Source organism: Grampus griseus, assembly GCF_964374135.1.
Source record: "Grampus griseus genome assembly, chromosome: 5".
NCBI lineage: Eukaryota > Metazoa > Chordata > Mammalia > Artiodactyla > Delphinidae > Grampus > Grampus griseus.
Genome location: NC_138998.1, coordinates 39373317 through 39398886, shown reverse-complemented (window position 1 = coordinate 39398886; position 25570 = coordinate 39373317). Strand labels below are relative to the sequence as shown.

Below are 25570 nucleotides of genomic sequence, written 5' to 3'. Positions count from 1 at the left end.
CAGTAAATACTACAGTGCTACACCACCCACAGTTGGTTGAATCTGCGTATGCGGAACCACACAGACGGAGGGCTAACTATAAATTATAGGCAGATTTTTCACTGCGTGGAGGGTCGGCGCTCCTATCCCCAGGGGTTGTTAAAGGGTCACCTGTAGGTTATTTGGCACTATAATCTTTCTTCTTCTTACCTGCTAAATATAACAGAGTAAAGTCATGGAGGGCAAGCACTTTGTCCTAAATCAAATCACTTTTGTCTCAAATGTGGCCCCTCCCTGGATCTTTTCCCTTCTTTACATGGTCCCTTCAGTCCACTTTCTCTATGGCAAGAACATTAATTCGTTCAACCAACAGGTACCAAGCCTCTCTGAGAGGCAGGAGCCACGCTGTGACGCTAGAAGACGGCCCAGGACGGATAGACACAGCCCCTGCCTCCACCCATTACAGTCTTGATGGGGACTCTTGTTTCCATTCAAGCTCATCTCACCAGGTTTAGATTGTGAGAAATCCTAACCTAGTGCCTGGAATAGCTGGAGGACTCTCACTGGACCCATCTGTTTCATATTTTGAAGGGAAGTCAGGTCGGTGTGCATAGGAAAAGGATTTGGTAAACTACACTACTGAGATAACTTGGATACGTTTACAACACTTGGCTTCGCATAAAAGTCCCATAAAAACTCACCATGCTGAACTTTTAAACCCTTTAAACAACAGAAGATGAGACATGATTTCCTTAGCTAAAAATAAAACAACTACAAAAAACAAATAATGAGTTAGACATCCTGGGGTGAGAATGAGATTTTGGTTTTCTGTTTCGTGGGATGAGGGAGGCTGTGAGAAGCACCATTTTATGTTCTGAGCAGGGGGCTGAAGACTCTGCAGAACAAATTATATAACGAAACCCAGCTCACGTGAGTGGGTGTGGTTACGGGACGCACGACCGCCTTGACTCTCTCAGTAGGAGGTTCTGGAGCCACATTTGCTGCTACCAGTATCCAGAAGTGACGGTGAAAGCTCTGAGCCATCATCTGAGCATCACTGTGTCACAGGAATGAAATGTACAACCTATGGGAAGGACAGGCTGAAAAATGGCTTCATTTCATCCCCAAGTGAAGGGCAATATACTACAGGTTAAGGCTGCTGTTTAATATGATAGTTAATAGTCACGTGTAACTATTTACACTCAAATTAAAAATTAATTAATTAAAATAAAAAAGTCAGTCCCTCAGTCATACTAGCTGCATTTCAAGAGCTCCAGAGCCACAGGTGGCTAGTAGATATCATATGGGAAGCACAGAATAAAATATACGACAGCGCAGCACCGCTAAGACAGCATCAGCTTCAACCATCTGCATCAGAACTTCCTGTAGAGACTTTAAAATGCACATTCCCATTGCTTCTGTGCCTTTGGGCTAAGATCAAGTGTAAAGTACACATCCCTAGACTCTAGCACTGGGTATTTAGTTTCAATGGGTTTGAGAACTTCTGGTCGAAGGAAAGCTTATCTTTATTCTCCTTTTCTCTAACATTTTAAAATTCTTGGACACTACAAGCATTCTTTCAACTTTCATACTTAGCAATTATATTTAAATCTATCTGACTATATAGATATCCCTCCCCCCCATTTTGTCATGTACCAGTGGAACTGTGTCATACTAGGAGCTCCTGTATTTGTGTGTATCTGTTAATACAGCCACAAGGTGAAAGACTACTTTTTTTTTTTTAATTAATTAATTTATTTTTGGCTGCATTGGGTCTTCCTTGCTGCATGCGGGCTCTCTCTAGTTGCAGTGACCGGGAGCTACTCTTCGTTGGTGTGCGTGGGCTTCTCATTGCAGTGGCTTCTCTTGTTGCGGAGCACGGGCTCTAGGCACACAGGCTTCAGTAGTTGTGGCACTCAGGCTCAGTAGTTGTGGCTCGCAGGCTTAGTTGCTCCGCAGCATGTGGGATCTTCCCAGACCAGGGCTCAAACCCGTGTCCCCTGCATTGGCAGGCGGATTCTTAACCACTGTGCCACCAGGGAAGTCCCAAGACTACTTTTTTTTTTTTGCGGTACGCAGGCCTCTCACTGTTGTGGCCTCTCCCGCTGTGGAGCACAGGTTCCGGATGTGCAGGCTCAGCGGCCACGGCTCACGGGCCCAGCCGCTCCGCGGCATGTGGGATCTTCCCGGACCGGGGCACGAACCCGTGTCCCCTGCATCGGCAGGCGGACTCTCAACCACTGCGCCACCAGGGGAGCCCCCAAGACTACTTTTATACAGTTACAGATGTGATGCTGATCTCATATTGTTACTGGGCTAGCACAGCACTGAGCCCTGAGAAAGTAAACATGAAGTCGTAAAGGGAAGTAAGAATGCTTTTAATTTCACTAACTACTTGCAACTGTACTGCTGGGAACCTTAATTAAAGCAACCCACCCTTCCAAATATGTAAGGCTGGTACTGATGATGGTCCTGCCAAAACAGAACCACAACACTTGACATCTTTATTTAAAACAAATTCATTTCAAAATCCCCAAATCTGCCACACAGATTCAATGTAGTCAGTGAACCTATTTCTCAATCCATATAACAGCCAAAAGAGAATCTCACTCAATGTCCTCTACAGTCAGAAAACTGTTGAGTGGAATGAAATATTCAAATATAAAATCGGTAGATCACAACATGAGTGTTAATGACTAATGTTGTCCAACACCAGCCTGGGGTCTGGAAGAGGTTTTATTTAAAGAAAACACCTTTCCCAGGTCTGAGGCGTGAACACACACTTGATCTCCTGTCTATCTTTCCTGATTTACTTTGTATGCTAAAGCTACAGATAGTGGAGAAGGTCTTAAAGATATTTCTATTTACACTAATTACTAGTTTTATACGGAATACTTCCTTAACAGTTTAAAGGCAAATGTTTTGTAATACACAAACTTTCTCCCCTTCTCCTCTTCTCTCTCTGGATCCCACTGAACAAATGAAGAAAAGTATAAAGCATATAAAAGCCACCATAATCCCGCCACTGAGACACAGATCGCTGCTAACATTTTGGTATATTTTCTTCTAGTTTTTTTTACCTTATATGTGTATTTTTCTCTTTTTTATAAAATTGAGATCATAATGTTTATATTATGAGAATTTCCCTCCTTCAATCAAAATTCTTAAAAAATACAATTGTAAATGGCTGCATATCATTCTCTCCTCTGGAGTTATCTTCTATTGTCACCCATTTGGGTTGTATCCAATTACAAATTACAGAGAAGTTAGCATTTTACATAAATTCCTGCCCACATGTCTGATTATTTCCTCAGGATAAGTTCCTGCAAGTGGAATTACCAGATCAGCTGAGTGTGAACACTTGTTGAGGCTCCTGACACATTCTGTCACACCGCTCGAGAGAAAATCTGTTCTGATGTACATGCCCACCAGCAACGGAAAGGGTGCAGCTTTCACTATATCCTGGCTAACACTGAGTATTTTCACTTAAAAAAAATGCCAGTGTTTTTAATTTGATAGGCAAAAAGTGCTATTCTTTTTATTTTAATTTCTTTGATTACCAGTGAGATTAAATATTTAATTTTTTTCAGTTAATGTACTTGCTTTTCTCTAAACTACTTACTCCTAGCTTTGCTTATTTTTCTATAAAGGTCTGAGAGTTCTGAACATTTTAGAGTAAGCATATGATTAGTCCTTCTGAGTTTGGCATGTAAATGTTATACAGCTAAGTCAATAGCTCACTCCCTCTTAAGTGTCTGCTGGCTCTGTGCTTGGAAAGCCCTTCCCAGTCCAGAGGTAAAGGATCCCACTTGATGTTGGAGGATTAAATGAGAAAATTTAGGTAAATTGCTTAGTAGCAGTACCTGCCCTATGGTAATATAAATCTGCAATAAACAGTAGCTATTATGATAGCTCATCTGAAGATGAGGAAACAGAGGGTGAAGGAAGGTTACCCTACTGTTAGATAGAAGAGCTAGGATTCAAGTCCATCCTTCTGGTGCCAGATCTTCCACATCTCTTCTCTACATCGATCGGTAAGGTGTCCACGTGGACACCATGTTGAAGATAAGAGGCGGGACTTATTCGATTCAGATCGACTTCTTTCCTGAGACGGATGTGATGCTTTCTCAGAAAAGGAGAACACACCTGACTGCAAAACATACACACCACATGCCTAATCATAACCGCAAATACTTACAATACAAATATCTTGTTATCAGAGCCACTCTTTGGACACCACTGCTCAATCTTCCTTTTGGAACAAACCGCCCTAACCTTTCAAGTAACTATGATTCAACTGACTAGTAAAACACTTTTTCTCTTAAAATTCAACAAGTGGAACCTGATTTCCTCCTTGTTGCCCACATGTGTAAAGTATGAGAGAGTATGTGTGTGTGTGTGTGTGTGTGTGTGTGTGTATGTATGTGTAGTTTCAAACTTTTTTTGTTCTCTAAGGAATTACACCTGCAGGGCAATTATGTCCTCCAAACCCCCAAAGCCCAAACATGCCCCAGGGCGAGGAACAGTGAAGTGCACGGGAAAAGGGAGAAGCGGACTCAAAACTACACTCGCCAAGTGTGTTTATGGCAAGCGGAGCCATGTCCCCTCCTAAAATGGCCTTGGGAAATACTGTCATAAAACAAAAGTGAAACGTCTAAAATGGATATTGCAGGCAAAAAGCAAGACGGCACCTGAGGAGGAACGGCTCATCCCTATGAGACAGAAAGACTATCGAGACCATTATCAAGAGTGAAAATGTGCTCACAAACTCACCACTGACCAGCCACAGGCAGTGTTTTGTCCTTGCCTGTCGACGAATTCCCTGCTGCCACCCCCTGTGCCTGGGCAGATAAGGCTCACCATGGCTTTTGAGGGAATCCTGTGAGCCAAGATCTCAGAACACAGACCATGAGCCCTTTCAGACCCCGAACGCCGGTGCTCAGCCTTTCCCATTGTGCCACCGTTCTGCTGCAATTCCCCAAAGTCGACGAGAAGAAAGAGGGGGGATTTGGTAAAAGAAAGAAAAAGCAAACGGCCCAAGCTAATGTTCTGCTTGGGTAAATATCGGCTATCTCCAAATCTGGTCCGTCCCCAAGTCCTTTCCATACTTTCTTCGGGACACAGCTGCACCCGGCCCTTACACACCGGTTACCCGAGCCCCTCCTTGGGTCCCGCCTTCATCCCTCTGGCACCCCGTTCACCTTGCTCGAAGCATCCTTGTGTCTCTGAAGCAGGGGCCACCTAGTCTTTCACATGCCGGTCTTATAAATGGATAAGCAGAAGACTGTGTGTCTTGTGCATTTCTAAAATTTAATTGGCAAACTGCATGTTCTTGGGGGCAGCTGCGGGCCCACTGAGGTTCTCAGAAACACACTTTAGAACATAACATCCCGAGCCTAAACTGAAAGCCAGCTGCTGCTCAGGACACTGCCAGCAGTGGGTCCTGCACAGATGCTGATTCCAGATAGCTGGAAAGGAGAGGGCCTGTCTGACCCAGAGGAAGGGGTTCCTCAAACTCCCCAAAGGAGGAAGATATTTAAGGAAGCTTGGCTTAGAGAGTCAGGGGGCGCAGTTGATGCGAATGGCACAGCAGTGCTCTAGGAACAAAAGCAGATGTTAAGCTTGGAAGCAGGGACAACCGGGGCCTGGATGGGATTCAGTTGTGGGGAAGGGAAGTGGGAGAAAGGAAAATGTTTCCCCCCAGGTTTCCTGTCTTCCATCTCTTCCCTGGATTGATCTTCCCCTCCTTCCCAGCTCCACGGTTTCTTACTTTTACCTGGGCACCATGGGAACTGAAATAGCTTGTTATATCATCGGGTGTGCTTATTTTATAATGCTGCCTCAGTACAATTCACTACAAATCCAGGAAGATACCACTTCTAGCAGCCTCCTCTCTGCCTTGCTAAAGCTGTTACCTCTGTCAGTGCTTCTTACACTTCAGGGTGCATACAAATCCCCTGGGGATCTGATTAAAATGCAGATTCTGATTCAGGGGCTGGGCCTGAGACCCTGCATTTCTAACAAGCCCCAGAAGTTGCGAGGGGTTAGCTATTTCACAAGAAGTTTCTCTAAGTTGCAGAAGCCTCCAGGCCTTGAATTTTCTTTCTCCATCTTCTACCTGGGTGTCCCACGCAGGCCTCATGTCTGTTAAAGCAATAACGAATGGGAAAAAGGAAAGCAATGTACCATAGAGAAAAAACTTCCTAAGGGCTGGGGGCTGCATTATTCTAGAAGCTGATGAATGATACCCTGGTCCCCCAAGGCCCAGGAAGAAACTCTGGATGCAGGGAGGTTGCTGTGCCGTCGGTGTGCCAAGTGGAGAATCGCCTGGGTGGGTACACGCACAACGTGGCCCTCTCTCTCTCTGGTCACAAATTTCTTGAAGCCAGTAGTGCTCAAACTTGATTATGCATGAGAATCACCTGGAAGGCTTGCAAAACCAGAGACTATTTTTCTGATTCAGAAGCTCTGAGGTGGGGCTGAGAAAGTGCATTTCTAACAAGTGCCCAGATGCTGCTGGCTCAAACATCCTGAGAACCATGGCTTTAAACACCTGAACAGATCGAGGAGCTACATGCAACACAGAGTTGCTTCTTCTTTAATTGAGCACAGATCTGTTGCCTGGGGAATGTCCGGACTCTGGATCCAGGTGCATTGCATTTGCAGCCGTCTGGCCTCTGCCAAAGGCCTTGCCAGGATGCCTGTTTTGAAGCAATTAATGATCCCGTTGCTTCAGCGCAATGTATTGCCTAGTGATATCTGGCATCATTGCCATTAGCGGCATCCCCCAGGGAACGCAACTGGGATTCTGGAGCTCCCGGTGGAAAAGAACTCTTCCTTTAGTAAAATAATAGTCACTCTTATTTCTCTCCTCGGCTTAAGAAAGAAAGTTTTACTCTAAATTTATAGGCAGCATTCCAGTGTGGAGGAGTCTGAGACTTTTAAACATTAGGAATCAGAAGGACAGAACTTATTCGTTAATCAGGCAAATTTTATTAATTTTCTTTAAAACAAAAAAATAAAAGAAAACCCAAATATACTGATAGTCCTTTCTAATTATTTTCTCACTATGGGTTTATCGCAAGATCAAAATACGAAAACAGCATTCTGTAAAAATATGGATTGTATGCTTTTGAATGTCAAGGGCAAAAATACTTGCTCTGTGCAGGTTATTTCAAGTTCTTGCATCTTACTTCAAGACACAAGCTTCCTGGGAAGAGCTTTTCAATTATTAGTGGAAGTGAAAGTTAAATATCCTAGTACCTTTCCATTGTATCACCGAATGGATATAAGTCTGGTTATTCTGTTTTCAGTTTGTTTTTCTGACATTTCCTATTTCAGATACTTACACTAAACAATCCAGAAAGGTCTCCTGAAATGCTGTTGAAATCTCTTATCTGTGTATCCTCGCACCTATCTACCTAAACAAGTCCTCTGGACTAGATGTCAGGCCGGGCTGTTGGGCAATGTCGAGACCTGAGTTTGACTTTCTCAGCATCAGACTCATGGGAGAGCTGCCTTTAGATACCTGAAGTCCAGGACGGGCATCCAGGGAGGGTCCAGGGGCCTTCTGACATGTGTTTTACTTAAGGATTTGCCAGCATCAAAAGGGTTGGGATGCCAGTTCAGAGGATGGAGATGTTTGTTTACAATTAGTTAACCCTGAGGATGGTTTGGCCTATCGACTGCATTCCTTCTCCTCACACTATAGGGAGAGGAGATAAACATGAGCAGGCAGACAGAAGTGCCGTCCTGGGCTTCCCTGGTGGCGCAGTGGTTGAGAACCTGCCTGCCGATGCAGGGGACACGGGTTCGAGCCCTGGTCTGGGAGGATCCCACGTGCCGTGGAGCAACTAGGCCCATGAGCCACAACTACTGAGCCTGCGCGTCTGGAGCCTGTGCTCCGCAACAAGAGAGGCTGTGACAGTGAGAGGCCCGCGCACGGCGATGAAGAGTGGCCCCTGCTCGTAACAACTAGAGAAAGCCCTCGCACAGAAACGAAGACCCAACACAGCCAAAAATAAATAAAATAAATTAATAAACTCCTACCTCCAACATCTTCTTTTAAAAAAAAAAAAGGTGCTGTCCTGCAGAGTCCCTAACACTTGAACATCTAATTGTTAAGGACTGGAGCAAAAGTATTTAACAAACCCCTAGGGTTGAAGTTCAGTCGCCATTTCCGGCTGCATGGGAACTCTGGTGGAAGTAAAGGAGCCCAGGGTGCAATCTACAAGGATGACTTATGTAGTGGGAGTGTTTCAATGTCAAATCCTAAAGGGACACAGTTGAAAATTTTCCTCACCTCTGAGCAGCATATCCAAAACATGAACTGCTGGGTGCATCTTGAGCTCTCCCGGGTTCTCAAATGATTGCCTTCAGAGACTACTTTTAACACAGGACAGTGTTATCTGGGGACTCTATTTTTAACAGGTGCCATTTTACAAGTCTGTAAAACCACCTCAGTCATTCAGTATCACTGTCAGAACACAACAGTCCAAAACACCTACTGCAAGGTTATGCAACAGCCGAACCACAATCAACCACCAGGAAGCTGGTGTCCCCCGCCTCCCAGGTCAAGGTGGGCTGAGGATCTGGGGTAGCCGAACACAGGTGTGTGACCAGGAGGGAGAGCAGGAGCCCGGCGCAGGGCAATCGGGACCAAGAAGACCCAAGTTAACCTCTTCACTCTGACACTTACTACTGCAAGTTACGGAAACACTTTAAGCCCCAGTGTCTTTTTCTGAAAAAAGGGATAAAGATACCTTATTTTTTAGGTTGTATTAAGGATTAAATGAGGGGCTTCCCTGGTGGTGCAGTGGTTGAGAGTCTGCCTGCCGATGCAGGGGACACGGGTTCGAGCCCCGGTCTGGGAAGATCCCACATGCCGCGGAGCGGTTGGGCCCGTGAGCCATGGCCGCTGAGCCTGTGCGTCCGGAGCCCGTGCTCCGCAACATGAGAGGCCACAACAGTGAGAGGCCCGCGTACCATAAAAAATAAATAAATTAAAATAATAATAATTAAAAAAAGGATTAAATGAAATACTATATAGAAAGTACTTGGCACAGTGTCTGATCCAGAGAGAAATTCATTAAATGGTCTTGTTGCTAATATTAAAGGTAGGGGTGGGGTAACCTGCTGAGAAGAGTGGAGAAAAGGATAAAAGAGATCCAGAAATGTCCAGAACAGACAAATCCAGAAAGACAGAGAGTACACTGATGATTGTGGTGGGGAGGTGGGAATTAGGAGTAATTGCTAATGGGGACAGGCTTTTCCTGGGGGGTGCTGATGCAAATATCCTGGACTTAGATACTAGTGGTTTGTAGAACCTTATGAAATACTAAAAACCATCAAACTATACACTTGGACACGTCAATCTTATGGTATGTGAATTATATCTCAATTAAAAAATAAACCGTACCCTCCGCCCAAAATGTGTGTGTGTTTATTTTTTAAATTGAGGTATAATTCACATATCATGTATCTGGAAAATCTCGTTATCTGAAAGAACCCACTCCCTACCACGCTGGCTTACCGAGGTGCGCCAACAGGGTGATAGGATGCAAAGAAGCCTGAACTAGGAGTTACGAGCCTTCTTATTTACAAGACCTAAAACCAACCGGGCCTGTTCCTCCCTTGAAAGAAAAGGAGACCCTGGCCCAGAAAGTGGAAGAGACTGTCCCGGGGGGCTGAGGTAGGGCTGGGCTCCGGGGTTCAGTAACTTAACGGGGTTCCTCAAGCATATTCAGCCCTTCCAGACAGGAAGACGGGAGGGTTCATGGAGGTCGACGGCTGCTTTTCCTCCGTAATTGTGTGGGGAGGGCAGAGCTCTTGTCTGGAATGGCAGCTGGCATCCTGCGTTCCTGTTTATTACAGTTTATCTCAAGCAGTCATTTCCATTCACCTTTTTAAAAAAACATGAGGCGCAGCTGTGGCTTCACTTTAAATATTGTTCCTTCCAGCCTTTTAATTTGTTCACGGGCTCCTCCCTAATCTTTCACCATAATTGGATGCACCGCACTAGAGACAGCACCCCGGAGAAACAAAGCCAGGCAAAGTCGGCTTGCCCATCCTCCGACCACACACGGCCCTGCCCGCAGCTCCTTCTGCCCGAAGTGGCCTGGGGACAGAAGGTAAGGCCAGCCTGCCGGTGTTTGCTCTGCTCTGGGACAAAGTGGGAGCCAGTCCTCTACCGTGCTTCATGGTACATTTCCTTGATTTCCTCTCTCTCTCCACGGGTATAATTTGGATCTATCCCCAGCCCTGAGATGGTGCAGGCTGTGCGTTTTCTAGGTCCACACTGACCATCTGAAGGTCCACATCCTTCCAGGTGGCATCAATTTCCACGGCAGCTTATTTGTTTGTACGCCTCCCCATTTGGACTGTGAGCTCCTTGAGGGAAAGCCCAGCCTCCCTTTCGGGATCCTGGCCCCGCACACAATGCCAGGGACACAGGAAGGCTCTTGGTGAGTAACGGCTGACGGGATCAGGACATCGACTGGCAGGCTATGTGCCTCTGTGTCCTCAAGACAATGGGCTGTGGGACCCAGCGGGTCAGAGGCTGCTCAGAAAAAGGCAGGGCCGTGATAGACCAGACTTTCACACCTAGGATTCTGCCAAGGTGCAGGCTTTCCTTCCTAGACACTAAGATGTGTTTTCTGTTGAGAACAGTCTTACTACTATTACTGAACAAACCAGAGGTCCTTAATGAAACATCAGGACCTTCCTCAAGGAACTGGAACATATGTGTACTCTTTTCCTTCCTTTGCCTGGGTGGAATCTAATTTTAGTCATCATAAAGTGACCTTTCCCCTGAAGACTGTTTGCCTGACTTTGAAACAACCTTGTAAAATAATCCCTATATACATGCGGTATTTATCAGTGCAACTGGTATAAAAAATTCTACTGTACCCAGGCAGGGATATACCGATTTTCCAAGTGTTTTGGACAACTGACCTCAGAGTGACAGGAGATGAAAGAAGAAATTATTAAAACTTTTATTTTTATTTACGTTTTAAACATCTTATTCTTAAAAAGATCTATTTGTATACGGTCAGCCCTCCATGTCTCTGGGTTCTGCGTCTGCAGATTTAACCAACCAGAGATCAAAAATATTTGGGAAAATGCCAGAAAGTTCCAAAAAGCAAGACATGAATTTGCCATGTACCCAGCAACTATTTACATAGCATAGCATTTACACTGTATTAGGTACTATAACTAATCTAAAGATGATTTAAAGTGTACAGGAGGATGTGTGTGAGTTATATGCAAATACCGTGCCATTTCATAAAAGGGACTTGAGTATCCTGGGATTTTGGTATCTGTGGAGATACTGGAACCAATCCCCTGTGGATACCAAGGGACGACTGTATATGTTTTATACATAAAAGATGTATTTTTACAGTGGTATATATGTGTAATTTATGAATAGAATATATGTATACTAAAGGCTTGGGCTCAAAAACATTTTACTGATGAATACAAGGTGAAAAAACCCTACAGACCACTGCTTTATGGCATCTAAATTAATTTTCTAGTTAGTCAGCCAAACAGCAAAAACCAAACAGAGAAAAAAAACTTAGAAAAGAAAGATTCTAATTAGGAAAAGTGATTTTTATATTAGCTAATTATTTTCTATCCTTTGTATTTTAAAGAAAGCATATGTTGCCCTGTTTCACTAGAAGTTCTTAATGAAATGATCAGTAGTGGTTTTTTAAAAAGGAAGCCTTTGTAGTTATCATGATATGCATACATTTGAAAGCACTTTGCCTGAGAAAAATAGTTAAAAGCTGAAATGACAACAGAACGACTTCCATGTTTAGGGTCCACAACAATATATACTGATCTCTGGGCGTCCTCTGCATCTACAAGTTTCATCTAGTGGTCTTTTGTACTAACCTCTCAGATACTATTTCTCTTGAAGTCACATGTGGTGTTCTACTGCCTTAGTGAGATTAAGGGTTATACAATTCAGCTCTGTTTTGTTGTTGTTGATGTTTTAAAGCTACTTGAGCCTTACATGTTTGTCACTTTAGTCAACGCTGTATCAGGTTGCCTGCATACCATGGCTCGGTCATTCCAGGCATCTGGGCTCTCTGTTTCTACGTAGGATGAAACTACAGTGGTCATTACTTTATTGTTATTGCATTAGCAGTGGTATGTCTTTCATTTTCCTAAGTGCAAACTGACCTACACGTTCCTAGCTGAGAAACGCTGTGACAAAGAAAACCGTGACTAGTCCTTTGGAACTGAAAATAGAGGCAATATGAGAACTGTGCACTTGTTCTACTGGGTTGGGTAAGTGCCCGACTCTGATTGCTGAGTGTCCCAAGTATCTTTTGCACACCCACTTCCGGCAGGAGGGGACATCGGAGAGGTGTCAGGGTTTCAAGACTCTATGAGCACTTATCCCCTTGGGCCCTCACTTCCTTCTTGGGGATCACAAAACACACAGGACAAAAAGGACAAAAAACACACAGATCAACAAGGCAGGTCATTTAAACCTATTTAAGTTTCAGCTCCTGGAGAAGTATGTCCTTAAAACAGGCCTCATACTCACACACAGTTATGTATGTAAGATTTAAATTACTATATTTTACATTATTATACATAAAGATCTATCAAGACAGAAGCTTCTATCTCAATCTAGGGGAAAAAAGTTAGTGATGTATTTGATCAAATTAAAAATTTAGGAGCAAGTTTTACTGTTTTAGGATATTTGCCTTTGAGGGAAAACAGGTCTTTCTTTCCAGGTCCATGATGGAAGGGCCCTGATTCTTCATACTGGGCTGTTTTGTGACCTACACTTGACTTATGGGAAATAATAAGGGGGAAGGACATAGTGTTTAGCCTTCTGTGGACAGACAAGCATATGCTGGTAGTTTAATTTCCTTACCTCACCCATATAACTAAAGCTATTTTTACTTGGGGCTGTTATTACCAGACAATTACCATAAAAAAACATACCAAAAATATATTTACTGACTTTCAAAAGAAAAGGCAAGCAAAGAATTAGCAGATACTGTATCAGTTTTTTTTTAAAACCTCACACTTCTCTTAGTAAAACTTTATATTTTTCATTGTTTAAAAAAGCCAAACTCAGAAAGATAGATTACACATGCTAGTAATTATTTCTTGCAGGTGAACTGTCAACATGTCAGTAATTTAAAAAATTATTCCTTCACATAAAAAGCCTGCCTAGAAACTATATGCATAATAGAATGTTTTTCAACTTCAGAAAAACAACATGTGTATTCCAGTTACTGCTATAATATATTAATGAATACAAACTGGGAAATACAGAAAGAAGAACTCTCCCAGCTTAATGCATTCGATTCTGAGCATTTAGCCTTCCTGAATAGATTGTGGCAATGGCCACTGAGTGTGGAATTTGGCCACTCCTCAAGGGTGATCTTTCTCCCAGTTAGAAAAATGGTCCGATTGTTTACAAACAAAAGAGCTCTCCCCCCTTACCTTTTTATAATCCCCCTCCATGTCCAATGGGGATTCTTGACTGATGATGTCATCCATTCCATCACTGTCCAAATTCATCCTTTAACTCTTTAGAATTTCACTTAAGAAATAACCTCCCATGAATTCTGATAGGCTGACGTGCAGTTGCCCAGGACCCTGGTTACTGCTCATGCTGACATGGAGAGCCAGCTAAGAGTCTGTGTCCGGCTGTACGTAACCTTGCCCCCCTCTATCTCAGAGACACCGCCCCACCTGGCCTCCCCGGTCTGTCCTGCGCTCCAGCACGGGGGCAGCTGCTGTTCTCCGAGACTAACTCTGCCCTGACACTCAGCTGGTTGAGTCCAGTCTTCCCACGTCTGCCGTCACCTTACCCTGGATGATCCTGCCTGGATTCCTCTCCCCAGCACCTTTTCTACCCCAAGTCGAGGAAAAGCTGATTCAACTCCCCAACTCCCCGCTTCAGGACTGAATGTGGATAGGAGTTCTGTAAGGAATCCAGCAACCTTTTACTGAACCAGGGGTAGAGTGTATGGGATAAAAATAGATGCAAAGCCCAGCCTCGCAGACTTCACTGGTGAGTTAAAAGCCGGGTCTTCCGTGCCAAAACCAAACAGTATAATTTAAAAGTTAACCTGTAAGACAGATGCTTGCCTTTTTTTCCCTTTTTCCCGTAACCAATCGTTCCTTAAAATCAGATGTAAAAGTCTCACCTTCAGGGAGAAACCCCAGCACAAGAATTAAATTCATTTCCAACACATTTCCAAATTCATTTCTGCTCCAGGATCGCTGCTTTGTTCTATTAATACAGGCAAGAGAAGAAGATTCATCAACTTTTCTTTAAAAGCCGGTGGCAGCCTTTTTCACAAAGGAGGACGTTCCTTTCTGCTGCTCCCTTTACCCTTTTCCCATGGCTTTTGGTTTTGTTTACTAGCTTTACATACAGAGAAGGAAAAGGCCCACAGCTGGAGGATGTTTTGATGCAAGAAGCCGATAAACAGAAGTGCACACACAAACACACACTCCTCGTTATCGAATTACTACTGCCACAAACTAAAACTTATATCCAGTATTTTTTAAAAGTTACTGTGTGCAGGAGAAATGGGCCAAAGAAGAATTCAAAGGCCAAGGATCTGTTCAGCAGCACAGTCTTATAGTCTGACGTGCTTAGACAGGAAGCAGCAAATGGACCAGTCAATACTTCTTCCAGTGTGAACTCCTGACCAACCTCAATGCTGTTAAGGACAGAGTTCTAAAGCAAAAGTGCTGTTCAAGATAGCGCTTGGCATCTGAACCTTTGCTGACATGCTCACATTCACTTGTCTACCCTCCCTCTCCACAAATTAAAAAAAATTCAATTCGTGGTAGACTTGTAGCATCAAGGTGTCTCACTGTAGTAGCCCTACTTCCTTAAAGCAAATATTTTCCCTGCAACCCATGACCCATATCCAAACACCCCTTTAACTCCATTCACCCTCATCCTCCACCTCAGTTCCCAAGAGAATCTTGTACCTTTGTCAGACAGTTTGACGGAAGTTGTATCTCCCGAGCCACACTTGCTTTTGGGAAGGGCTTCTCTCTAGCAGAGATCTCCCTTGTCCTTGGAACGTTGTCCACAGAAGGAAACATTAATAGTTCATATGAGTGCTTTTCAACCGAAATCTTCTGTGGAAACCACATACATTTAGAAGGTGAACATGGGTCTGCTCAGGTTGAAGAAGGGGGCCTACCGTGAAGTTCAGTGATTTCAGTCTCTTACCTAGGTTAGCATCCTAGCCCACTTAGCAGTCTATACTCAAGAGCTAACATGGATGCAGCTATAAAAATTTATTAATTTATTTGGCTGGGCCACGCGGCTTGCAAGATCTTAGTTCCCCGACCAGGGATTGAACCCAGGCCACCGCAGTGAAAGCGCTGAGTCCTAACCACTGGACCGCCAGGGAATTCCCAATGAAAACTTAGAGAGTACGAGACTTAGTAAAGTACATAAAACTATAAGCCTAATTACTAACACCTTTTGACTTTAATTTTAACAGGGTGGCCTTAAATATATAGTTAAAATGACTGAACCCTCACTATTAACGATGTATATACATATTCAAATTAATTTACATACACCAATAATACATTGACCACATACATAAATATACATGCATATGCATATACATTAATAATATATTACCTTTTGGAGAAGGGCACCTCAAAACCTCAAAAAGATGGAAATTCTCCAGCCATATAACAGCAGCAAGGATTAGTACTAAGAAAGTACTAAAGATCATTCCCCTCCTCTACCCCCTACATCTTTTCTTGGCATAAGTGATTCTCTCATAAGTACTATATAGAGACAAGTGATAAATCATGTCCTCTTGAAACTTGGTCCCCAGTGGTGATGAATTTTTTTTGCACCCTCCCTAAAGAAGTGCTCCGCACATAGACTTGTAGTCCAGACCCTTTCCAGAAGGAGCTGTACCACCGCTATCTGGATGGCTTAGGCCGGCTTAAAGTATCTGCTGCTTTCCTAACATGTGAACGGATCTTCGATGTTTTCTAGAGCTTTGCTACTCAAAGTGTGTCCTCCGACCAGAGCATCCACATCACCTGGGAGCGGACTGCAAATGCAAATGCTCAGCTCTCACCCCAGACCTACTGAATCAAAAAAGGCACTTTTAAAAGAGCGCTAGGAGTTTTTGAGTGTGCTTTAAATTTTAGAAGAACAGCTCTAGACCTTGAAAAAATTCATTATAAGAGATTATATTACTTTAGATCATATTTCTAGGCATGGTGGCAACATCTTGACTTTAGATGCCTGGGATCAACGCTGTAATTAATTTCACTTCCAAGAGGTCCAAATGAATGCAGGAAAGGAAAAAACAAAACAAAACACGACCTCAAAAGGCTTGAGCTGAACATAATGTTTGGTGGTTTTGTAGCAGCTACGCACAAACAAGGGGATAACAGTCACTCATGTCTTTCCTACAGAGAATTCTTCCTGGTTCCTTCCTCTACTGCTGCCCTCTCTAAAATGAACTGTGCTGGCAAAACATGGGTCCAGATACTAATGCTTCCCCTTAGAAAATGTACACAGAGCCACTTACAGTCCCTGAGGTTGAAAGGGCCTCTGCTCACCCCCCTGCCCTGAAATTCAAGGACTAGAACCGAGAGCTTCAGTTTCCTGTCAAGCCCTGATCTGAACTGCAAGGTGCATTGCTCACGTGAGCTAATGCTTTTAAATGATCATTATCGGTCACTGGTGGAAATTATTGACTGTGAGAACACCGACCGCATTACTGGGAAATCACTTATGCATTGTCAAAAGATTTTCCTATTCCTATTGATGGAAACTATTTCATCCTGATTAACCCTTCAGCATCCTACCGCCTTTTCTTCCACCTTAATATCCGAATTCCATGTGCTATACAAACTGACACCTGACTTATAACCTCTTTTCAAATAAACTATTTTCTTCTGTGCAATGTTCGTCTAAATTTGCTTTGCTTTTCAATTAAGGTATACCGATAGCTAGATAAACCACGAACATATGCGTGCAATTTTGCAATGGACTTTTCAGTGTAGGTTTCAAAAGTTAAACTAATGGCATTGGGAGCATGGAGTGGAGGAGGTGAAAGTGTTGGGAGGAGACAGAGTGCCAGTCGTTGACCCACATCAGAAAAACTGAGGACCACAGACATGAAGCCTTCTGCCCAGCTGAAGACCTGAGTACAAGAGACTCAACTGCAGTCGCTTGGATGACGGCGGCACGGCTTCCGAGGGAGACCAGGATTAATGCCCTCATTATGTTTTTCTGTGTTCTTAGCATTCTTTCCCCCTTAATGGCTCTCCTACGCTGATTGTCACTAGGCCTTCGGATGGCTGTTTTCTTCTGAATTCAAGCAATTTTGTCAAAGTACTTTCTATTTCAGGAAGCTTGGTAATTTCTGATGCTTCTAGATAGTGCCCAGGGGAATACTAAGTACACCAAGATTTCCAATTTTCCCTTGGTATAGAGAATAGAAATAAATAATAGAATACGGCGCTATGGATGTCGAGCTTCTGCATGTGAAATCTTAGTTTAAGATCGTGTGTGTGCGCGCGTGTGTGTGTGCGAAGGTGGGGTCTCTACTCTCCAAAAATCATGCATGCGCTGACATATATCATAGTGATGTTTCCATTTCCTTCCTCTCCTCTATCCCCAGCCCCTTTCCAAGAGAAAATACTAGACTTTTGGCTTAAAATATGCATATGCACATTTATTTCTTAAAATCGCTTGATGTCTAAAACGTGATGTTTGAGGCCCCCAGTGCTACTTTAAATAGGAATGATGTGCTTGTGCTAAATTTCTATTTCAGATCAGGCCCATGCTGAAATCCTGTTAAGATGATTTTTCCCCGCCATTTGGGCACCTATCACTGTGCTCCTTTTGTGGTAAAAAATATACAACATTAGATTTTCAGATATACAGCCTAAAAACAAGTGCAGACGAGTTTACATCCAGAACTATTTTTCTTAATTTTTAAGGTGATGGATATGTTACTCTCTCCTCAGACAAACACACTGTATCTCAACAAGGCAAAACACAACTATACCCCAACCAGGCAAAACAATGAAAACAAAGAATTCTTCAGCACTTAACTATGGGGAAAAAAATTTCCCAATCAAATAAAAATCTATAGAACAAGATGGAAAAATAACTTCATTGAACTTTAACTTTATTTATTTATTTTTCATTGAACTTATATTTAAAAGCCTATATCAAACAGTGCACTAAATGCTTTGAAATTCCCCTCTCCATTAGGTCAATATATTTTTTCCCTGCTCTGGATGAAACCAGGCTTAAATTGAGTGGAATCTTAAATGCAGTCAAATTTGATACCTTGTTTTCTCATTCACAGGAAGAGGGACTTGGGAAATGAGCCCTCCCTTGCCCTGGTGTCAACAGGGACAGACTATATTTCCTTTCTTTTGTTAACCATGAAATAACCCACTAGAATCTGGGCATGAAGGGCTGTTTACTACTTTCTCCAGCAAGAATTTTTAATGTACTATTTAAACTGATGTAACCCCTAGTTTTATCATTTGAGGCCAATATAGGACATCTTTTATTTTATGTGCTGGGTATGACACTTCAATTGGGCTGAAACATTTTGTCCAAGAGGTATTTGGTGTTTCAGGAGCCAGTAAAATCATCCCTCTATATGGTAAAAAGATTTCTGAAAACTTTGCAAAATTCAATATATTAAGAAAGGTGGCTTGAGGATGAGTATTTGCCTCAACTGACCACAGGTATTTTGAAAAAGTACTTGGGGATGGACCATGAGGTTCACCTTGGAAACATTCTCTTGGTGAAGGAGAGGTAGGTATGGAGGTGTGTTCTTAATGCATTGTCTCTGGGAAGCGGGGGTGTCTGTCTCTTTCATTTTCTTCTTTGCACTGTGTCTCCCATCTCGGCAGATGGGTTGCTGGCAACTGGGCAAGAGGCTCGTAAGCCAGCTATAAGGAATACCAGGATCAGCTTCCCCAACTCCCCGTTGCAGTGCACAGATCTGAGCTTCTCTCTGGTATTATGATGCAAAATCCTCGTCCTGGGGACTCGGAACAGCACCAACTGCAGAAGATGCGATTCAGTCCAACACACGTTTATTGAACACATACTCCGTTTGCAGGGCAGGAAATGAAAATCAGGTCTTTGTTCTCAAGAAGCCTGTTGTCTAATGGGGGAGACAGACTTATATGTCACTAGCTGTAAATGGGTTCTAACAGAAGTAAAAGCAAAATGCACTGAGAAGGAGAAAGCTTCCTGAAGGAGGTGACATTTGAGCCTCAGAGTACATCAGCTTGCAACAGGTAGAAGCAGGTGTGTGTGTGGCAGACTTTGTAGGCTGAGGCATCACAGCAGAGAAAAAGGACTGATGGCAATTTGGGGGCAGGAGTATAGGGCTTGGAGGGAGGAGTGTTTCTGCCCAGGGTTCTGATCATGGTTAGGCCTGGACTGCCATACAAAGGGGTTGGAAATTTATCCTAAAGAAAATGCGGAAGCGTCAAAGATTTCTCCTCTGCTTTTTCAAGACCAGGTGTGTATTTGAAGAAGAGTTTCTTTATGCTCCCAAGGGAGGAAAAGGACGAGAGTCATTCACGTACCATTTTACTTTCTTTCTCCTCCATTCCTATTGTAGCTAAGAACGTGAGGGTGTGGTTTATATCTGGGGTGGTGATAAGGGAACTTAAGCAATGGAAAGAAAGGGATAAAAGCGTGTCACTGGCTTTCCATTCACATCAATCTCCAAAATTAACTGCAGGGAGAGAGGAGAAAATATTTGGGAGTTTTTAAGCAAAATGGACCCTTTGACCTAAGCGTGTACTTTCAAGTTAATGATATTTCAAAGCTTTCTATCAGAGATCGTTTAGAAGAGTCTGGCCTCTCGAAGGCTGCCAGGCCTGAAGCTGTGGGCAAGGCTCTTTCCTGAAGAGACTGGCTTCCTCCCAAGACTGGAAAATGGAGGTTGATAGCTCTATCCTTTAACACGGCTACGACTGAAAATGACAACACATGCCTCAGTAACCTCTGTGCTAATGTAAACCCTTGGAGGGAGGAAAGTACACGAAGATGATGACAATGTGAGAACCTTTAAAAACAAAACAACCATGAAAAATTCTGCCTGAGAATTTCTCTCTGATCATCCCTCCTTGGATTAAGTCGTTCACAGCACAGTGCATCCACCCACCTCAAGCAGTGGTTTTCAAGCTCTTGGAAGCAGTGAAACTCTTTTTTTTCAAAACAGTCATCTATTTGGAAAAGCAATACATGAGAATCAGCTATACTTCTACATATTAGTAATAAATAATTGGGAAGTGAAGTGATGCATGGTTTTCCTGGGCCCTTTATGTGCATGGGAGAGCCCTTTATGTGCATGGGAGAAGATGGCTCTTAATTCATGGTAACTGACTTGCTTATGCAGAAAGGTGGCCTCTGGCAGGGACCTGCCAACTCTCATGCCAGGATGTTAACTAGGAAAAATCCCATTTCACAGATGAGAAAAGTAACAAGAATTAAGGGGATAATCGGACCCACAATCACTGAAACCGGGGCAGATTAATGGTAGGAGGTTAGAATAGGAATAGGATTGAAAGTCACCCCAATGGCCATCAAAATGTAACAAACCACAATGCTATAGAATGTTTACAGTGTCTTTCTTCTTAGTCAATTTTATATACAGTAGGCACACCCATCCATTTTATTTGAGAGCTTGTTCTTAGCACTGGGAGAGCAGATTGACACAAACCTAAAAATCCCTGCCCTCATGGAGCTTCCATGGAGAGAGGGAGACAGAAAATAGACAAATGAGTAAAAGTCTGATGGCTGGTAATGAATGCCAAATATAAAAATAAAGTGTAATAGAAATATTGGGATAGAACTGGGGAGTTGGAAGTTGACATAGTAAGTCCAGAGAAGGCCTTCACAAGAAGGTGACATTTGAGCAAAGATCTGAAGAAAGTGAGAGAGAAAGCCATGGAGGTTACCCACAGGACAAATATAGGATGCCCGCATGAATCTGAATTTCACGTAAACAGTGAACAATTTTTTAATATAAACATGCCCCAAACACTGCAGATCATTTGCTAAATCTGCAACCCTACACAGGGTACCCGGAGGAAGCACATGTCAGGCAGGAGGGGCAGCAAGTGCAGGGCCAGGCCAGCATGGGGGGAGGGGAGGAAGGGACGGAGGGAGGGGGACGTGGGAGAGGACTCTGAAAGGCATCAGGGGTGAGGTGATGTGGGGCCCTGGGAGGACATGGGCTTTTATGTCGAGGAGGAGAATTTTGAGATGGGTGACAGGCTCTGACTTAGGTCTTAAAAGATCATTTTGGATACTTGTTGAAAACAGACTATGGAATGGGGGCAAGGGCAGAAGCAGCCCCAGTTAGGAGGCCGTTACTGCTGCTGATGCCCAAGTAAGTTTGAGGGGAATGGCCTCCGAAGCCCCCTTCCTGGGCTCTCCATTAAGAAACCTTGGTACACATCGATGGAGGAAAGAAATCAGCCCTACAAATAAATTCCTTCTACTAAGATGCTAACCTTGAGGAATTTGCTTTAACCACTGCATTATCATCCTTAAGAATAAGTAAATAAATAAATAAAGCCTTCATCAGAAAAGGGGAAGTTTCTGAAAAACATCAAACTGTCGATATCACCAGTGACCGTGACAACATCAAGCCAAGAACTTAGAGACACCGCCCTTGCTGAATCCAAACGCACACGGTGCCCAGTGGGTTCTAAAACTAAGGTTTCTAAGTAGGATTGAGACATGGCTTCAAGGTTAATGTTTTTGTTTATGCTGAGTTATGAATAAAGGGAGAGCATTTCAAAAGAACATACACATGAAGATAGTCCTATAAAACTCCATGGAGACGCAGAATCTACTGCCTATTATTATCTGCCGAATGCATGTAATTTTATTGTGAAAATAAGCAATAAATACTTCAAAACTATAGAACACATAATGACTGTTATATGTTGTAGTTCATAGAAAATAAAATCAATGTGTCTTCCTCTGGAAGCAGTAGGCTAAAAAATCTCTCCTCTCCAGAGGAAATTGCTGATATGTGACCAATTTTTGACTTGTAAAACCAGTGATTCCACATTCAACCTAATGAAAAGATATAGGGAATAATCTTATAGTATCTTGCCTTTCAAAAATTAAATTACATAGCATCTCTGAAAACTGAGCAGAAAAATGATCTTAATTATTATAGTAATTTAATCACCTGTAGCCATGCCATAAGTAGGTTAGGCTCTCCCTGGATGTTGACACTACGCTCCCAAACTGTATTCTGTGTAAGTTTTGGTTGTTTCCTCAGATCATGACCCTTTTCTCTTGGAAAGAATTCCTACGAAGTACCATCTTGATATTTAGGATCTATGGCCCTAAATGTACTATAAAATAAAAATACTATAAGACAAGTCTACAGTTACAACATTCCAATTATTAAGCAGAGCAAAAGTGGATAAATACACTTTCTAGGCACACATTACTTAGCTGAGAAACGACTGCCTTGAGTCTTGTGAGATGTACTCTCCTGCCTGCATATAGTCACCACTGTGAAACCCGACCTTATGAGAAACACCTGCTGGTCTCAGGTAACCTACCTCACACAAGGAAGAGGCATTGTTAGACTAGAGAAATGGTCCCTTAGAGCTTCTAAACTCGGTCAGTTGAGTGATACCCTGATATTAACTATCCAGGACTTGGACTAGACATGCTTGCTGCTGCAAAGAGCAATTTCTCTGAGAACATTCTCGTTGTCTGTTGACAACGAGGATACTTTCAATGTTGCCTCCACAGTCCAGTCACGCTCTAGAACTGGTCTTCTGAAATCATCTGTGTTTACTTCAACACTCCAGAGAGCAAATTAGCACACAGATGAGTATGTATTACTAGAAATGTTCTATTTGGAGTTTTTTATGCATGTTGGTACCTTAATTCTTATTTACTAGTCATTTAAAACAACACACTAGTAAAAATAAGTTTGGAGAGACATACAAGAGCAACTTTAAACGTCAAGTGCATGCCAGCTAATTTTTGAAAATTCTTAGATCATCAATTATTACTTCCTATTTATATAATTTCCTTCAAGACAATCCTAAAAACTGTATGTGAAGCAAGTCGCAACCCTATGCAATGAGCAAAAATCGTATTTTTCATTGTTATCTACGTGAAATTCCAGATAGATTTTCCTTCTCCAAAGCGCCTGAAATTCAATTACAGTTCAAAGCAGTTCGTCTCATTTGCACAGACATACAGAATGTGCAAAGCACAGATCACCTCAGTGGATTTCACATATGCTTTAAAGGCCAAAGAAGCAGTGTTTTCTGCCCCATTACTCCCCAGAAAATCTAATTACAATTCAGATACTGTATGCGATGAAGGCCAGCAGTGGAGGATAGCAAAATCCCTTGAAAATCCGGAAAGAGGCAACCTGCTGCTTTGGAAGAGGAAGGCCTCCTCTCCCAAAGGATGCCGGCCTCACAATCAGGCTTTAAATCTTACCTGATACGAACAGTTCTCCTGATGTACCATCTCAGTGCATCCTAGGGCGCAGACCCCAAACAGGACTGCTCAGCGAAGCTGCGGAGGGAAAGCGTGGAGCATCCACTGGCGGAGAGCAAGCCCTGGGAAGGCAGGGGCTCCCCGCAGATTAAAATGGATGCTGTTTCGCTGATCAACCTGCGCAGTGGCACTGCCTGTGCCGGGAAGCGCGCAGCGAGCCGAGCTGCTCTCCTCGGAAAGCAGCAGTGAGGCTTACAAACATGGAGCTAGGACCGGGCTGGGGGAGGGGGCGCGCTCATCACTGGCACAATCAGCCAATTATATTATAGGCACAAAGGAAAGGATCAGTCTGGGGCTGGTGTGACCTTCTGGTGCTTTATGAAGGCAGTTAACTGATGTGGAAACATTCTAGTCCTCATTAAAGGGAAAAAGGCCGGCGAGAGAGAAAGAGAGAGACAGACACAAATCAATGTTGCAGTTGAACATTTCTAACCTCCGGCATCATCCTTCCTGCCCACAGATGCTGCCTGCATGGTGCTTATGAAACGAGAGGCCTTAAGGATCATTTCATAACTTTTAACAGGCGAAAGGGAAAACAATCCATTCTGAATATTGACACTGAAGGGATGTTCTCTGTGTTGAGTGTCTGAAATGTTTGTCAACTTTATGACTAAAAGGAGGGCCTTCACTCTTTAAAAAAAATATATTATTGTGTAATTCTTTTGATTTCCCACTTCTTTTGGGCTCTTATCAGCATGCTTTTTAAGCCAAACAGAAATAAGATGAAATAATTTTCCTATAATTTTTTAGGGAGGGAGCTTATTAAAGTATTAAAGTCAGTATAATTAATTCATTTCATGAAAATGAAACTAAACTGCAAGTTTTTTTTTGACTGTAAGGCCATATATGTATATGGCCCAATGCTGTGACTTGAATATATAGACACCCCCAATATATCACAATATGATTGTAGAGACTGACCATTTCACCTAAGAGACAGTAATGGAAAGGATTCTGGGCTTTCAGATAGTAATCGAAGGACATACAAGTTGGACCATACATGTCTCTGGTAAAAAGAGTAGCCGATTTCTAAAATACTTCAGGGTGGTTCTAGGATTTTAGGATATATAAAGAGGAACAACTAGGCTTATAAATTCGTGAAGCTAATTTAATGACAGATAATTTAAAAACTAAACACAATAAAATTTTCTTATCTATATTTCTTAGTCGCCATAGGGCAACTCATCTTGCTATTTCTTAATAAGATGGCTCTGAGCAAATCAATGATATTCAATAAAATCTTGACTGAATTTAAACCATCAAATAAAAAAATCAATAGAGATATTATTCTTAAGCTATTTTGGTATAGCTATATCTATCTATCTTCTTAAATAATCTTACTAATAACTGCAAAGTCTTCATTATGCTATTACTCGAGAAAAACAAGTACTTTTTGCCCGACGAATGGAATCAACATGTTTGACAAGTTTTCATATCAAGCTCGATCTTAAGGAATGCTCAGAGTTTGTGTTAGGAATATTTGGTGATATATTTTTAATTTTATAACATCTCTGCTTCTCGGAAAGAAACAAACCTATTTTTCGAAATATTCTTAATTTTCATGATTTGAGATTCTGACATGAGAAAAGTTGGCCCTCTGAGTTCAACCCGAGACACGCTCACAAGCCTGGCTTCAGCTTCCTGTTTAGGACAGTGGAGAGGTGGCAGGAAAGGGCCCAGATGATGATCTCACAGGCTGGCATTTCAGCACTGGCCCAATGGGTTCAAAGGAAAAAGCACTCTGGACGTGCACCCTGCAAAGCTCACAGGCCTTCTCCCTGGAATCTAGGAGAGAGCTAGGCCACCTAACATGTGCAAGACTTTTGAGGCCTGTTCGTTGGAGGGTGGCACAATGAGAGCTTGATGAACAAAGCAGAAGCCTGAGCTAGATTATGAGTCTTCTTAAAAAGATGATGAAGAAAGGAGGACAGAAACTCTTCAGTGAAAGGAAATAACATGCAACATATCCCCATCCAAAATTTCATCCCTCCTTATTGAGTAATCCCTACAGGACAGAGA

The 25570-nt window shown here is 42.8% G+C and overlaps 1 protein-coding gene across 6 annotated transcripts in view; it reads right to left on the bottom strand.

Annotated features, from left to right (window-relative positions):
* Window positions 1–25570, bottom strand: part of SCHIP1 (schwannomin interacting protein 1) — a 125277-nt gene that overhangs the window by 29785 nt on the left and 69922 nt on the right. For 2 of the 6 annotated variants that reach the window (XM_082655566.1, XM_082655564.1), the window contains exon 1: window positions 13450–13953. The exons of the other annotated variants lie outside the window; for them this stretch is intronic. In XM_082655566.1, coding sequence (XP_082511692.1) covers window positions 13450–13511 — 62 coding nt within the window. In that variant the 5' untranslated portion in view covers window positions 13512–13953. Of the gene's footprint in view, window positions 1–13449; window positions 13954–25570 lie in introns of those variants that run through there. 6 annotated transcript variants of the gene reach the window in all.